Source organism: Lytechinus pictus, chromosome 7 (genome assembly GCF_037042905.1).
Source record: "Lytechinus pictus isolate F3 Inbred chromosome 7, Lp3.0, whole genome shotgun sequence".
NCBI lineage: Eukaryota > Metazoa > Echinodermata > Echinoidea > Temnopleuroida > Toxopneustidae > Lytechinus > Lytechinus pictus.
In genome coordinates, this window is record NC_087251.1 from 36,278,486 (window position 1) to 36,296,189 (window position 17,704).

Here is a 17,704-nt window from a genome sequence, read left to right on the forward strand (position 1 = left end):
GATACCCGGCCAAGTCATACCAAAGACTTCCAAAATTGGGACCTTCTGCCTTTTTGCAAGGCGCTCAGTGTTAAGATTGGAGAAGGGTAATAATTCATGCAGTGCCCGCTGGTAGAGCAGTTTCCACACTGAAGTTGCTACCTTGAGGAAAATAAAGTGTTATTATTAATCTCGAGCTTTCCTAATCCCTATAATATTAACTACTTTTGATATCCCTAATGGTCATTACTCAAATATTTATCCTTATACATAGCACTTTAATATACTGCGTGTTTAAGCAAAAAAATGCATTGTGTGATTTGAAGAAGGGATATACTTGTTCATTTCCTCCCTTTTCGTCTTCGCCCCTTATAATCTTACTTTTGTCATGGAATATCAAATGTTTTGGTACATTAGATTAAATATTGACCCGGAACTATTCTCATTCGATATGAACAATTCATGTGGTCATTAATTAAATCTTTATTTAATCAGATATTGATTTGTTATAGATGACTCAATGTTAGATCACCTTGAAATTCTTTATTTATTTTTCTTAGATGATGTTTTTTTTCACAAGATATTCCAAGGTTTTTAACAACGTGATTCCTTTATTATTGCTCTAATTATCATCAAATATCCTTCTCTTTCTTATCTCCAGGCAGTGGCGTACCTAGGATTTTCCACAGGGGGGGCAAAATCGGCCGCCAAAAAATTTGACAAGCAAAAAAAAAAAAAAAAAAAAAAAAAAAAAAAAGGTCTTCAATAAAAAAAATTTAGGTTTTCGTACCAGAAAAAAATTTGACAAGCAAAAAAAAAAAAAAAAGGTCTTCAGGCTCTTCAGGGGGGGCATTAAAGGTCTTCAAGTTCGTCAGGGGGGGCAAAAAAGGTCTTTTAAACTCGTCAGGGGGCAGGTATATGTCTTTTGTATGGGTTGTGGCTCGTCAGGGGGGGGGGCAGAGTGCCCCCTCTGCCCCCCCCCCCGTAGGTACGCTAGTGTCTCCAGGCCAATTTTGCTTATTATCAAAAGTAAAAGTGATTCCCCCCCCCCGAAGTTTACCTTGGTAGTTTTGTTTCATTTTAGTTACGGAGTATACAGAAAGTGACGCAATACCTAGAGAACTCTATCATATCTTTTACACAGAAATAAACATATCATATTTGAAGAATAAATTTTCCACTATTTCTAAATCATATTTGTATGCGTCTGACTGTCTGACAAGTCGTTATAAAAGTAGAAACATTGATGAAATTAGACAATCTATATGGAATACTTCTGTTCATGCAGTAATGAGTAATTTTATCTAAAAAATTATATTCGTGCAAACATTCGGGTGACAAAATATAAAATGTATTAGCACTCAAGTATTCATGTATAGAAATAAAAAGCGTTCAGTAGGTGTGTGCTTTTTCATTCTTCCTGAAAATAATTAGAAACCAGTAAAAACTAATATGCCTAAGTAATTTTTGAATACTCAAATCATAATTGTACTAGACCACTGGCGTAAATCCCGGGGGGATGGGGGGATATATCCCCCCACTTTTCGAGGAGGGGGGGGATGGCCTGTACAAACATCCCCCCCCCCACTTTTTACGAATGAAATGAAAAAAAAAATCACAAGAGATAATTGTTTTATTGGTGAAAATTCCTCCTAAAATACCGCTTAACAAATAAAACAAGATTGAATCATAAAATGCAAATAAAGAGCCAGTTCACCATTTCCAAACGAAATACTTATGTCCTTAATATAACATTGAAGAGAAACCCCCGTTTCTTCCAATGTTGGGGTCTTGGGAAGGGATTAAGATGGAATGTCAAAAAATTTGAATGTAATCTCTAATAAAACCATTAAACTATCATGGGGTAAAAATATAATAATATTGGAGGGGTATTTGCCATATGGACATACAGTGGCGTAACTACGGGGGGCATGGGAGGGCACATCCCCCCCCCCCCCCCCCCCCATCGGCTGTCCAAAAAAAAACGGGGAAAGGGGGGAAGGAGAAAAGAGGGAGAAAGGAAGAGAAGCGTAGTGGGAAAGAAGAAAATATTATTCATTATAATGTTATGTTACATTACATAAGAAACATTTTTATCATAACTTTATGAAAACATAATTTGCCCAGGGCCTACGTCTTCATTGTTCCTGGTGCTCGCATTGTCTGTTTAACGAGATATATAATCCTGTTGTACTAAAACATCCCGTTTTCAAGTCAATATAAACCAAACATATTTCCTAGCACTTGAGTTATCATTGTTTTATGTAGTGACATATGCTTCTTTTTCATGACTCAAAAGTGCATTGCCCCATGTTAAGGTCTTCGTATATATGAAACATTTCCTGTCCGTGATTACGTTCGCATTAGTGGATTGGTGAGATATGTCTGCTCTTCATGAATTCCTAAAATCAGTCCTTAAAATGTCCCTTCTGATCTGAATATTAAAAAAAAATTCAGCTCGCGCTTCGCGCTCGCATCATTTGGTAAATGAAATACGTATGGTTTTAGTTAATTCCTACAAAGAAACCTTAGAATGCCCCACTTCAGGTCTGAATTATCTCAGTTTTCAGCTCGCGCTTCGCGCTCGCATTGTTTAGCGAGACAGGTACCTATCATGATTACACAAATTTGATTATAATGTCCCTTTTTAGGTGTGAATATAAAAAATTTCAACTCGCGCTTCGCGCTCGCATTATTTGATCAGTGAGATACATGTCCGTTTAATGACATTGTCCTTAAAATGTCTCTATTAGGTCAGTATAACTGGCAACTGAGCGCGCTCACTAGCGCACTCACTCAGTGATTCAAAAATTTTGCTGGTACCACCCTAATGCCGTGACCCACGGTACGCCACTGTGGACATATCAATGACAATTCCTTGCATATCTAAAAACATGATTGCAAAAAAATGCCAAAATATTTCAGTCATCCCCCCACCCATCAACACGGATTTACGCCAGTGTACTAGACCTATTGTGTTGCAGTAGACTTAATCAGTTTATTACTCGAAAGTTAAGATTGTAGGATACAGATTTTATTGGCATACTGTATGATAGGATAGTACTTGTTTTTTATCCGCCTTCCCGTGATGGAAATTTCGGTCAGTTTGTACCACCTTTACAATAACCTTTATACCCAAATATCCTCATCTGGGACTTCAACAAATCGGTTTTTGGCAAAGGGGATTTGAAGGGGATTCCGCGTGCAACCCTCTCATGCATAGAGGTTTGCGGAAATTTGGCAACTCTGATACTTTTGGCCTATCCAACTTTTGAAGCCTTCGTAGTAATTTAAAAGTCAAGTCCACCCCAGGAAAATGCTGACTTGAATAAATAGAGAAAAATCAAACTAGCATAGTGCTGAAAATTTCATCAAAATCGGATGTAAAATAAGAAAGTTATGACATTTTATAGTTTCGCTTATTTTTCACAAAACGGTGATATGCACAACTAGGTGAGTCAGTTGATGATGTCCTATACTCACTGTTTCTTTTGTTTTTTATTGTTTGAATTATACAATATTTCATTTTTTATAGATTTGACAATAAGGACCAACTTGACTGAACCATATAGTATTAAACAATGCTAATTCCACATGTTCAGGGAGGAATTATCGTTGTATCACTTGACAATGAGGAGAAAATAAGAATATTTCATATTTCATATAATAAAATACAAAAGAAATAGTGAGTGGATGTCGTCATAGTCTCCTCATTTGCATACCAGCCAGGGTGTGCATATAACTGTTTCGTGAAATTAAGCGAAACTTTAAAATGTCATAACTTTCTTGTTTTACATCCGATTTGGATGAAATTTTCTGTGTTATGCTTGTTGGATTTTTCTCTTTTTATTCAAATCAATTTTTTGTTGAGGTGGACTTGTCCTAAAAAAACACCACTTGTATATAGGTTTTTATTTTATACGATTAACGCATTTATGGTTCTTTAATAGCGAAGACGGGTAGGCTTATTGCTAAACGAGGGGTAAACACGAACACGCCTCATCGTGGCGCCCTTTAAGTTCTAATTTGGAATAATAGGTTTGGAATAATATGAATTGTGATTGTAAAAGTATTGATTTGATCATTTGAAAGAGGAAGAAAATAAATTATTATTTAAAAAATATAAAGGTTGCGATAGACAAGTTCATGAAATAGTCCGTTTTCAGGACAGGTTGTTCCAGATAAAGCAAAGTTAACGAACGATTTGTGTCTTATATCTTTTGTATTATGGCATGCTACATGGGGTCCGGGGTGACCGCTCCCAGCCGTTTTTATTTTAAGTAGTGGAAAAGTCAAAAGTTGAGAATGAAAGGAAAAAGAAGTAAAATAAAAGAGGAAAATCTAAGAAGAATCTCAAAAGGAGAGGTCTTGATTTTGTAACTCATGCCCGGCCTTAATTCAATTGAGACAAAATTATCTTTATTTCTTCTTATATCCCTATCAAAATGATGCATGTATTGAGATGATGTTCATTCTAATGAATATCATTTAGATCAGTCGTTGGATAGCTTTTTAGAAGCAAAATAAAGATAACATGCTTTATCTACAAGATCTATAAGGCCCGGCCCTATAATTTGTTAGAACTGCCAATACGGGTAGGCCTAGTATATGCAATCCAAATTTCATTTATAGGCAGGGGCCGCACGGTTTGGGGGGGGGGGAGCCTGAGATGACCATATAAAAAAAAAAAACACAATCCACATGTCATCTATAACAGACAAATTTTCGGGGGCAGCTAGGCACCACCCCCCCCCCCCCGGCGATTCCGCGGCCAGACTTACAACAAAGCTAACAAAACGATATCACGTGCTTCCTGGAAATTGGATTTCACGTTGACAAAAAATAAACCAAGGAGAATGTCAAGATCAAGGACCATGACATGCATTCTTCTCGATCCACGTGCAGATGTTCATGGCCGAGCGCTCCAATATTATAGGGACCTGGGAACGAGTTTGAATAGAAAGTGTGGATGTGGAAGAAAAATTTGACAGGTAAAAAGGGGGGGGGGCTTACAAAATGAAGGTGATTAAATCACCTTCAGATTTGGTTAAATTTCTCGTATTTAGCATACAGGATTTTCAAGGACACGAAGAACCAGCTCTCTATGCATATCCCCGCTTCCCAGGGCCATGGCTACAACGTAAAACTACGTAGAGTAACTCTATATATACACTTGATCTTGTTTTGCACTCTAGTCCAAACAACTACACGTAGCACGTGTTCAATTCGTGCAATGACGTCATGAATTTGGCTGAGCTGCGCTGCCTTGCATACTACAAGGTCATGGGAGAACGTTTTTCAGAGATACTTTTAATAAAGACAAGTGGTGTTTCGCAGCTAGAAAGTTTAGCATCCCTTGTTCAATCGGGTACACATCATTTATATCTCTGTTGATAAAAACCGATATATCAAACAATGGATACAATTGGAAATTCAACAATATGCCGAAAGAAAACATGCGAAGCTGAAGATGAGGAATGCTGGCCATGTCAAGATCTATGCAAGCCAAATGTTGTCTGTTTACAAGACTTTGAGGAATATGCAAAGAAGAACATGACGAAAGAAATATTCGATTACTATGCAGGTGGATCTGGTACTGAACAGAGTGTGAGAGATAACCAAGAGGCATTCAAACGGTGAGTAGACCGGGGAGTATAGACAGTAGACACTCATTTTTTCTTCATTTATTTCCTTTTTACCAACAAACAAGTTTGCCAGACACAGTCAGCACGGCCAGCAAAATTCCCATTGCATAGCCAGGGGCGGAAATCTCTCCCAAAAGGTAGGGGGGACACAGGGGCGGATCCAGCCTTCGCCAATAGGGGGGGGGGGGGCGGAAATTTGTTTCAGCCATATTTTCCCCGATCGGCAACTCGGAGATGATTTTTGTTTGTTTCTTTGAAGGGGTAGTCCTCATTAGTCACTTCTTATAAATTAATATATAATATCATAATCCTTATTTATATGATGCGAGCGCGAAGCGCGAGCTAATTTTTTTGGAAATTTTATGTATTTTTCCCTAAAATTTGAACTGATTCTGGGCAATGTTTGTTATCCTGAAAAAGATGTGTATGCGACTTAATAATTATTACAAACGCAAAGCGCGAGCAGAAATGAACTGATGGAAAAGATACCTGTAATTATTAAAGTAGCATTTAAAAATCAAATAATGCGAGCGCGAAGCTCGAGCTGAATTTTTTTTACATTTTCACCTAAAGAATGGAAATTCTAAGCACTTTTTGTAACTCAAGCAGAATAGGTATATAAGTAAACAATTAATGCGAGCGCGAAGCGCGAGCGGAAAATTTCGAGATTTAGTCCTATAATATTTACTGAACGAGACACTCTATTCATGTTTTGTAAATCCTGAAAAGGATGAGTATTAATAATGCGAGTGCAAAGCGCGAGCAGAAAATTTTTATATAAGTTTTGAACCGGTACCTGTTGAAAGGGTACCTGTAAGGACTGCTTGCACTTAGCCATGAAGGCGTTACATATTTCAACAATGAAAAAATGCGAGCTGAAAATTTTTGAACTTTCTAAAGAAAGAATGGAACATTTTAATCAGTTTTTGTGTAATCGTAAACAGGAGCTATATAATTTAACGATTGATGCGAGCGGGAAGCGCGAGCAGAATTTTTTTCGAGATTTAGACCTAAAAATGGCCACTCTGTTCATGTTTTGCAAATCATCGAAAGGATGAGTAATATGGGGTCTTTCTACATTAATAATGCGAGCACAAAGCGCGAGCAGAAAAATTTTGATATTGTGATCTGAAACTGGATAATGAATTAAATTAGAGAACAAGTTGAGTATCTGAATAAACATGCGCGAGCGTGTTTCATATTTATCTAGGCATTCTATATACAACTTTAATCATGAAAATCATGAAACTTTGATATTCAGATCTGAAAAAAAGAGTAAATTTCAGCTTCATATTTCAAGCACTTTGTAGAAAAATTGTAAGGTGGATAAGGATCGCACTTAAAAAAGAGCTGATATTATTACTTTGAGTTTTGAAATAGGACCGGGACATCCTTACGACATGTCATCATATTAGACTATCCTCCTATTCCTCTTGCTAAGCGCGAGATGAAACAAAAGGGACAATTTAATTATTAAATTAATATATTTATTAATGCCTAATGAGGGCGCGAAATCTGATGATATCATGGCATAAAAACTGGACATTTCACTTTTGTGATTATGAATAGGATGCATCAGGTAATATATTTTTAACCATTAATGCGAGCGCAAATCGCGAGCTTAAAGTTTTGATAAACTGTCATGAAAAGGGGATTTTAAGTAGTTTGTTGTATAATCAATATTGAAACATTTATATAACTCGCCAATCAAAATGCGAGCGTGCAGCGCGCTAGCTGTTACGTCTTAACAATCAGACCTGTAAACTTTAGTGAATACACGAAAATAATAAGTACCTGATAAATCAAAATTTGCGAGCGCGCAGCGCAAGCAGCAAATGTTAACATTCAGACCATAAAACTAGCATTTTTACAGAGCACTTTTTAAAAACCAATTTGTAAATTACACAAAATAATGAAAGTTCGATTTCCGAGGTGAAATATGTTTTGTATATTGACTTCCAAACTTGATATTCGAACTCCATATTGAACAAGATATGTAAATCACCTATCAGGCAATGCGAGCGCGAAGCGCGAGCGAAAATTTTATATAGTGGCACGAAAGATTCTTTTTATTTTCCAAGTCTTCCCCTCATCTTAGTTTATGCTCTCGTCGTCCTCTTCTTTTTCTCCTCTCTTTTCCCTCCTTTTTCCTTCTTTCTTTTCCTTTTTTTTTCTCCACCAAGAGGGGTTGGGGGCGGACCCCTGGATCCGCCTATGGGGACAAGGGGCGGGAAAATTTGACAAGCAAAAAAAAAGGTTATCATCGCCAAAGTAAGGTCATCTCGTCCCAAAATACATGTTTTATTTCGATTTAGAATGATGTATTTCTTACCATCATAAAAGACAAAAAAATAATAGGGGGGACATTTGATATTGTGTACCCCCTACTATTTTGAGTAGGGGGGCACGTCCCCCCTGTCCCCCCTGTCCCCCCTGGGATTTCCGCCCATGTGCATAGCCAATAGTACGTATGAAAATACTGAAATAGACTAAGGGGTACGTGTTGCAAGAAAACATTTGCAATCAATTACAAAATTTCAGTTGCAAATCTACAAGTGATAGATCAATCACGAGTAGATTCACTCTTGTCGATGTAAATAAAGAGCAGACCTGTAATAAATTGATGTCGGGTCCTAAAATTGACTTGCAGTCAATGGAAAGTAATTCTTGCAACATCCCGTACCGTAAGAGTAGGTCTTTATACATAAATTTTGTGGGTAATTTTTTTTTTCATTTGTGGGGGCCGAAGTGCGTTTTTACATTTGTGGGTGTATCATTCTCCCGGGAGAGGAGTATATATTTATGTCAATTTTGGTTTATGTAATTGTGAAATAAAAAAAAAATGTTAACGACATTGCTACCAAACTAAAGTGAAAAAGAGGAAAATCATTAAGTTATACTTATCGACGTTGACGAATAGTCCTATAAGTGTATGGAAAAGGCAAGCAAGGCGATGTTGCGATATGCCCCCTATTATATCTAATACATCTCTATACTATGGTTATTAAGTCTGAAAATGTTTTAACGCGTACGAATATCATGTTAATTACCGGGAAATTTGATTCACAAGCTATTTTTTTCTCAAGGTTTTATCCACAATACAACATTTAAGTTACATGATCATACAAAAATATAGTTATTCAACTATTCAAAGTATGTGTTTTGAATTGTATTTTTCATTTGAGATGTAGAAATTTTATTTAATTTGCTGTGAAAATAAATTAAAAACACAAAGCGTCGGTTATTGGAATAAATCAAATTTTTAGTTCAGATAGATATATGTATAAATCACATTTTATAATTCAGATATTGACTAAAGAGTGACTTAACTCTATGATGAACGAGGGGTCGTAATATGGGAAAAGAGATGCTATGAAAAATGATTAATGAAACGGGACCCAGAAGTGTTTTATAGCGGATCCTCTACCGATAGTGACTGTGTAATAGCTGATCATTACGTCCTATATTTTCATTAGTTTTCAACCAAGGCGCAAATTGTTCATCTCGGATGTTAATATTGAACTCCTGAAACAACATACTTTGGACCTTTTAGAAAATTAAACATCTTTGTTACAGCTGTTCATCCCATGGCGGAGGGGAGGGGTGTTCCAAAGAATTGTAAATATGCACAACCAAAGTAAGCAGAATCTATTGTGTGGACAGAAAAATATTAAGCAATTATACGTGATGCTTAATTAAATACACGATAATGATAATACATGTATTATATGTATATAATACATGGGAAGCGCGTTTTATGAAAGGACTTGTCGGTAAGAATGAAAGAAATGCACAAAATGGAAGGTGTGTAGATTATCATAAACATTCGGCATTGGTAAATTCTTATCTGTTTTCTTAGTTTTAAAGATATGGAATCGAATTCCCAAAATCCTTCAATATCCAAAGTCCTGATTTTCATTACTAATGGTAACCTGAGTAACCAAAGTTAGGTCTACATGCTGTGAAATCTTGTGAGAGAATGGAACAATACACGTACGAGGGACCGAAGCGATAATCTCCTGAAATTATGGCATTTTAAACACTCCAATGCTTCTTGTCGGATTATTCTTCATTCCCCCTTTCATAATTCATATTTTTCATAATTGATATCTTTATATCCTGATCACAGAATTCGTTTACAATCGTATATTCTACGAGATGTGTCATCGAGGGATATATCCACCACCATCCTGGGACAGAAGGTACCCTTCCCCTTTGCCATCGCCCCTACAGCTATGCAGAAGATGGCCCACCCAGAAGGAGAAGTGGCCATGGCGAGAGGTAAAATCGGTGATGTTGCTAATATAGGGAGATTTCGCTTCCACGACACACAACCAATTCCAGAACACAATGAATATAATTAAAATTGCCCGTCAAATGACAATGATCAGCTACGAGGCTAGGAAGGTCTTTGTCGAAAACTGGTAACCCGGAACAGCAGTGTCATCCTAAGTCCCGGAGCTGACGAAAAATTGCAATCGTCTCCCGAGTCCAGGATGAAACTGCCGTGTTGATTCGTAAATTTTCGACAAAGACTTCTTGATTGTTCATTGTCATGAAGGGCATTTGACAAAAATTGTCTATGTTCTTGAATCCGTCGAAAGTCAACAGTCCCAAAATGATGCAGTCACACCAACGAAACAAACTCCTAAACGACCGATGGTATGTCGTGGGTAATAACGTATCAATTGGTCGAGCTGCGTGGACTCTTGAGTAGCTAGTTTTCACGGTGAATCACCGGTGTGACTGTCGCATGAGATTTGGAAAAAATAGAAATTTGAAGGTAGGGCCTACAAAGCCATCGGGTTTATGTTTAATCGGAATTAAAGAGAAAAGTACATGTATGATACAAAGGAAAAAAATGCATCTCTAATCAATTTCATGGCATCGTACTATTTATATTTGGTGCACGTACCATTCCTTCCCCTGAAAACCCATTCTCCAAACATCATGATATGAAATCGGGAAAAGGTCGTAGGCCTTTCACCTCGATCCATATGACATTTTCACGAAGGTGACCTTCAATGCTTCATCTGGTTGTGAGGTAAATAAAACTTCTCCAACTCTTTCATGAACCCACTGTCATACGTCTATGTACTATTTAGTGACTTTGTCACCAGATTTTTTGTCACTGCTAGACATCGTTCAGGTACTTCCGGAGAATTACTCTTCTGTAATTCCTGTTTTTAAAACCTTGCTATAGCCGCCACAGCCATGGGAACCGGCATGGTTTTGAGTGCTTGGACAACGTGTACAATAGAGGAAGTAGCAGAAGCATCAGGTGATGGACTGCGCTGGTTCCACGTGCACATCTTCAGGGACAGGTCAATTACGAGGAAGATCATTGAACGGGCGGAGAGGGCGGGCTACAAGGCTATCTTCGTTTCTGGTGACACACCTGTCCTGGGAAGGAGGCTTCGAGCGTTGAGGAGTGAATTCGCGTTACCATCCAAATTCAGGTACAAACTACTACATTGAGATCTTTCTATTTTAGATCAGAGTTTGATTACTGGGTGATAATACCTAGATTACTCATTGTAGGCCTATCAGGTACGGTTAGTTTAATGTTTCTTCTTTTCTTAGTTGCTGTTAAATCGCAGAAGGGTAGTCTAGATATTTGTAGCAACTAAATAGTCACATTACGGGATGTTGTAATTCTCTTTTAAAAAATCCCTTTTAATGTCAATTACTTAACTAATAATGTTCTGTGGCTTAGTCAATATAATAACGCAGATATTTGCAATAAGTTTTAGCTAAATTCTAAGGGTGGTGTAATTCTTTTCATTAACTCGGATCCAAAAGGCGAATTAGCCTTATATTCCAAGTATATTTACTCTAAGTTTGACTCGATTCCTGGCAGATTACAGAGCTTTCCAACGCAGTTGGAGATTGAGGATGGGGCAGATAATGACTCCTTCCCGCAATACGTGGACACCCAAATCGATGATGCCGTTAGCTGGGACGACATAGAGTGGGTCAGAAGCATCTCGTCACTGCCAATTGTCGTTAAAGGCATTCTTACAGGTACACTGTAATATATCTTCAACTTTTCAGAGGATATGTAGGTGTGTTAAAGCACGGACATACAGAGCAGTAGGTCCAATGACGGAACGAACGTCTCGATAGAACTGTGTTTAACTTTAACATAATCAAGTATCACTGCGCATCCTGCCTGAGTTTCTTGTCACATGTCTAAGATCAAATGTCATTTATGTTCAATGAACTTAGAATTTTATTTTCATGTGAATTACGTTTTTTTTTAATAGGCCTAATCATCAATCTTCGTTGTTTCCAAAGTCAGCACTGCTGCTATATCGAATCGCGTAATTCAGGCGAGACTGAGACTGTCATAGGTGTTCCACTTTTTATCTGGCTCCCAAAGTCAGGAAGGGTACCGTTCTGAAGTCTTGAGTCGCTTTTAATACTATACAGAAGATCTTCTTTTTTTAATGAATGGTACACTCGGTTGTAATTCATTGTTATTGTAGACCTCAATCGCCTTGAGATTATACGATTCAAATCGAAATATAGGCCTACCATTATTCGATATTAACTTTGAATTATTATTTTTTCTTTAGCTGCTGATGCCCGAGAAGCAGTATCGCGTGGTGTAGCGGGTATATGCGTCTCGAATCACGGAGGTAGACAATTAGATGGAGTTCCTGCATCGGTAATGTCACACCAAACCATGCCCAACTCCTTATTCTTCTCCCCCCCCCTCCCCACTACTTGTCTTTCTATGTCGTAACCAACTTCTTTTTCTCTCCTTTTCTTATATCTTTAAAAAAAAAATTCTATTTATTTTTTAACACTCTCTTTTCTCCCCCCCCCCCCTCTCTCTCTGTCTCTCTTTCTCCCTTTTCATTGTTGGGATTACTTACATCCTGTGCATTGCGACATGGGGGGGGGGGGGCAAAGTATTACTATAGGGGGCAAGTCGATAGGGGCGGGCGTCTTATCGGCTTGCCCCCTATAATAGCACCGTCCCTGCTTTGTGAGAAGTACCACGTACGGAAATAAAATAAAAGTTAGAAATCGAGTGAAACGAAGACTGCATGCGCTATAGGTTTCCTAAAGGGGCTGTTTCGAGAGAAATAACATCTTGCCAAATGCCAAATACAAATCATAAGTAACGGGACACAGTTTAGCTATAATTCTTTTTATAACCAAAACCCACTTTACAGTTAGCGTTCCTTAGGCCTAGAAGTAAATGATAACTGCATATGCGCTAGGTTTCCTAAAGGGGTGTTTCTAGAGAAATAACATCTTGCCAAATGCCAAATACAAATCATAAGTAACGGGACACAGTTTTTATTCATCAAGACTTGTATTAATATCCACCTTTCCTGGACAATACAATCCTTACAAGGAAAAAAATATTTCCCCAAACATCCAATCATTGGGCTATTCCTTTCTCTTACTTGTCTCTAAACTCTTCGCACTTTCAGATCGATGTCCTAGAGGAGGTTGTGGATGCTGTTCGAGGATCCAGTATGGAAGTATTCTTTGATGGCGGTATTCGATCCGGAAATGATATCCTCAAAGCTCTGGCACTAGGAGCCCGAGCTGCATTCATAGGTCGACCGGCTCTCTGGGCTCTTAATTATGATGTAAGTTGTTGTTCTTATTTCCGTAAGATAAAACTAAATCATAATCAATTCATTTAATTTAACATTTGCATTAAAAAACGAATACATGTACATAAGATTGTAACAGCAAACATAAGTTCACACATGACAAGAATATAGAGAAATACAAATGTGTGCCATAGGCCTATCAAAGGTCTATCAAATCATGGACAGTTGCATAATATTACAGATTAAAAGTACACAAATAAAGTAAAATTACGACTGGTAGACAGTGGTAGTATATTTTCATCTTGGTTGGTATGCAAATGAGGAGACTGATGACATCATCCACTCACTATTTCTTTTGTATTTTATTGTATGAAATATTCTAATTTTCTCCTCATTGTCAAGTAAAACAGTGATTAATTCTTCCCTGAACATGTGGAATTAGCACTGTTTAATACTATATGATTCAGTCAAGTCAGTCCCTATGGTCGAATCTGTAAAAAATGAAATATTGTCTAATTCAAAAAAATTTCAGTGTTATGCTTGTTGGATTGATCTCTTTTTATTAAAATCAGTTTTTTGTTGGGGTGGACTTGTCCTTTAAAATCAAGTCCATTACAACTTGGGCCCCATTTCGTAGACTAATACGATTATGGTGACTTTGATTGGGTGTTGAGTCATGTTACCTTGGTAGTTACCATAATGGAAAAGTTGCCATAATATTATTAAACAGGTCCCCTTAAGTTGATTTGAATAAAAAGCATAAAAAAAACATATCAATTTTGTGTTGAAATAAAGTTGTGTGAGTGATATGTTAAACTTTCACTTGATTCCACATAAATGACACGCACAACACAGATGACCTTGCTAGGGGCCGCGGAACGGTTTTTGAAAGTGCGGGGGCTAAGCCGAAAATGTGTGCGTGTGTGTGTGTGTGTGTGGGGGGGTGATCATGCAAAAAATCATAATCATTTTCGTTTTTGTGCACGGTTTCGGGGGAGCCCCCGTTTCCGGGGCCCCGGATGATATGCAAGGAGAGAACAGATGGGACCACAAACTTGATATTTGTTTTGTATTTGGTTTTATGGATAACATTTTTCATATTTTTAAAATGAGCCAAAAAGTTATAATGCTGATTCCAATTGTTTAAGGTTAGGTCAGACTGTGTCTTTTATTGGATGCGGAAAGAATCGAATACTTTATATTTCATATAATAAAATACACAAAAGTGTGAAATCCATCGCTTCCCTTTCCTATTTTGCACCAGATTTTGTTTTTACAATCAAAACAAAAATAGGATATTAACCCGCTCACATCTCGAGAGGAAAGGTGTATAATGATTTAAGAAAGGAAGGTATGCGGAAAACGATTACACTTTATTATCCAAGATTTAAGGTAATAATGTAACAAATAGTGTGCCAAGATTCGTACAAGAACCCTGAGAAAATATCTTCCTGTTATCATAGTTATGCGTCTGAAGATCATAGAAGCCAGACAGGTTCATTTTCAATATTGGATCCTTGACCACAGAAACCTGAACTCAGAAATCAGAATTAAACTGATTTTTAAAGATAAAAATTGCAAGTGAAATGTTTGAATATCATTTTACTTTTTTTTTTAATTATTCCAAATATTTCAGGGGACTGCAGGAGTCTGTAAAATGCTGGAAATTCTTAAAAAAGAATTTAGCGTTGCCATGGCTTTGACAGGTAAGAAAGATAGACTGCGATGCGTGAGTCATAAAGAATATCTTCCAATGTTTAATCGTAAATAATGTAATGATAATTGTAACTAAGAATAAATAGCAAACAATATTTGACTGACACCAATACTATTCCTTTCATTTCATTATTTCTGGTGTTTGCGATGATGTCTTTTTCTTAGTAACTTCTTGTCTTTTCTGTTCTGTTTGGGAAAAAAGATGAACAAATTGGGACTTAATGCTTTAAATATTACTAGACTTACTTGGTATAAGGCAGTGCTGCTTCCAGCTTGAAGAAAATATGTTGAGAAATTCATTTTTTTTCGTTAGAATTTTTTTTTGGGGCAGTATGATTCCTTTTTTTTTTACACGAGGTTGGCAGCTCTGTCATAATGGGTCAAGAACATGATTTGTGCGGCAAAACATGACTTATGTGAGAAGAATATGACTTATGGGGCAAAACATGACTTACAGGGCAAGAACATGACTAACTCTTACTGGACAAGAACATGACTTATGGGACAAGAACATCACTCATGGGACAAGAACATCACTCGTGGGGCGAGAATATGACCTATGGGGCAAGGACATGACTTACTGGGCAAGAACCTGACTTATTGGGCAAAATCGTGACTTACGGGGCAAGAACATTACTTATGGGGCAAAAACATGATCTATGGGGCAAAAACTAGACCAATTGGGCGTTGCAAGAAAATTAAGTTCAATTACGAATAAAGCATAAGTTTTAAAAAAAATCAAAAGTAAATCATTTGATTAAACGCAAATTTGTTTGAGTTCAATTGCAACACAGCTTTTCTGTATATAGCCCAATTACGCATGATTTTCGGACTTACGCTTGATTTAATTAGAAATTGAACGTGTCTTTCACCTCCCAATTACACACAGTAAAAAGGCTGTTTTTTTTATACAATGCTGATATGTGAACCTTATACGGTAGTTTAAACGGTTTAAACAAGTGTTCAAAATCTTAAACAACAATGTTTAACTTTTGATATTTTATTCTCGATAAATTAAGCATGGTCGTTTAAACAGATAAACAACTACTGTAAAGTTCAAATTGTAAAATAGTAAAAAACAACGTTTTTACTGTATAACATCCTTCATATTGTTTTAGGCCAATGAGCTTGACGTTTTTCAATGACGTAAGAGTTTCTTCGTACACCGTTTTGTCAAAACTGAATCTGTTTGTTTTCTACAGGTTCACTTAGTGTTGCTGACGTAACAAAAGACTTGCTGAGGAGGCAAATCATTTACGCCAAGCTATGAGGATTCGATTGCCAGCACACATTCATCATAAAAATATACGCTAGAAAAGATTGAACAAAACGATAATATTATACGAGTTGATGAACATTATTGTGTCCCACAATAGGATTAATCTCAAGATGTACCTACCTATTGATTGGCTAAAACCTTTCGGAATATTTAATTGGTTTTCTGCAGTTTTGACAAACATTTGAGCAGTCAAATTTTTTGGAATGTATGAAATCGTTTATTTTTTTTGTAATTTACTTCAGTGATTCCTGAAATAAATAATTACAGATACATGAATGATTCTATACTATGCATTGACACGTTCATTCGTATTATTTCTATTCACAGCCCAAGAATTTACTTTTAATTACATTACATTTTGAGAATTTAGATTAGCAATTTTAGCTACGATCATATTTTGTTGAATTGTCTTTATTCACTTTACTTTGTACATGTACAGTGAAAGTCATATCATGGACTTGGGTTATTTTTTCATTTTCAATTAATTGCAGATGTTAATTGTAGACTTTTAATTGATGCTAATTGTAGCAGAGGGATATTGATGCTAATTATTTTCACCTTCATTGAATGAAATAATCATTTAATAATAGTAATTACTCAGTCATATAGTAATAGTTACATTTATGTAGCGTTTAATACTTTGTTTCTAAGCGTTTTCCATTATACTTATTATTAACCCGGTCATGCCCGCACACAATGTATGCACTTTCTCCACTCCCTGGGGAGCATTCCAACAAGAGTTCCAAGACTCAATTTAAATCGCCATGATAAATCATGTTCGAAAGACCAGGGCAAGAGTTGAATACTCATCATGCCAATGTAGGCCTACCAACAATCTGGATATCCAAAGGTTATGATGTCCATCACGGAGGTACATCCGCTCGAGCTTTCTATTCATTAGGGGGTGTGGCGCTTTGTATTATTACGTAATATCCCACAGATGAATAGCAATTTCTGCGGATCGACATCACTGGTGTCCATTTTCATAACGAATGCAGTGTGAGATTTATGTCGAATACTATTTAGAGGGAGATTTCCAGGGCCATGGGGATCTCGCTTGCCTTTCAAGTTCTAAAATTTGCCACTCTCCACTCAGGTGTAGATAAATAAGTACCCGGTAGAAAGAAATTCTTTGAATGCTTGAGTGTTAAGACAGACCAGTTGAAACCAGAGTAATATAACATTAAATAGCGCCCACTGGGGGAACAGTTTTAGGAACTGAAATTGGTGCCTGGGTAAATATGATTTAGTTTTTAGTATTGTGAAACGAGGTTTTATGATGGTATCTTAATCAAATTATTTACATTTATTACATTGTGTACATCCACACCCTTATACAATCAACATGATTAACATGGGATCCAAGTATGATTGTACTGTGGTAAAACCGTAATGTTTTTACCACATATTTAGGGCAACTTCTTATAGCATCAGGAGCCATTCATTGTATAATATGTATCTGCAAGTGTACCCCGCCACAAGCTTTTGCCTTTAGGCCCACGCCTTAA

General features: G+C 36.9%; 1 protein-coding gene across 1 annotated transcript; it reads left to right on the forward strand.

Annotated features, from left to right (window-relative positions):
* The first annotated feature begins 4,753 nt into the window (after positions 1-4,753).
* LOC129264434 (2-Hydroxyacid oxidase 1-like) lies at positions 4,754-16,285 on the forward strand. The gene is made up of 8 exons (XM_064102595.1): positions 4,754-5,615; positions 9,754-9,905; positions 10,828-11,083; positions 11,485-11,648; positions 12,203-12,294; positions 13,073-13,234; positions 14,838-14,907; positions 16,120-16,285. Exons 1-8 carry the CDS (start codon positions 5,395-5,397, stop codon positions 16,185-16,187), a joined length of 1,185 nt encoding a protein of 394 aa, XP_063958665.1. The 5' UTR covers positions 4,754-5,394; the 3' UTR covers positions 16,188-16,285.
* The last annotated feature ends 1,419 nt before the right edge of the window (positions 16,286-17,704 follow it).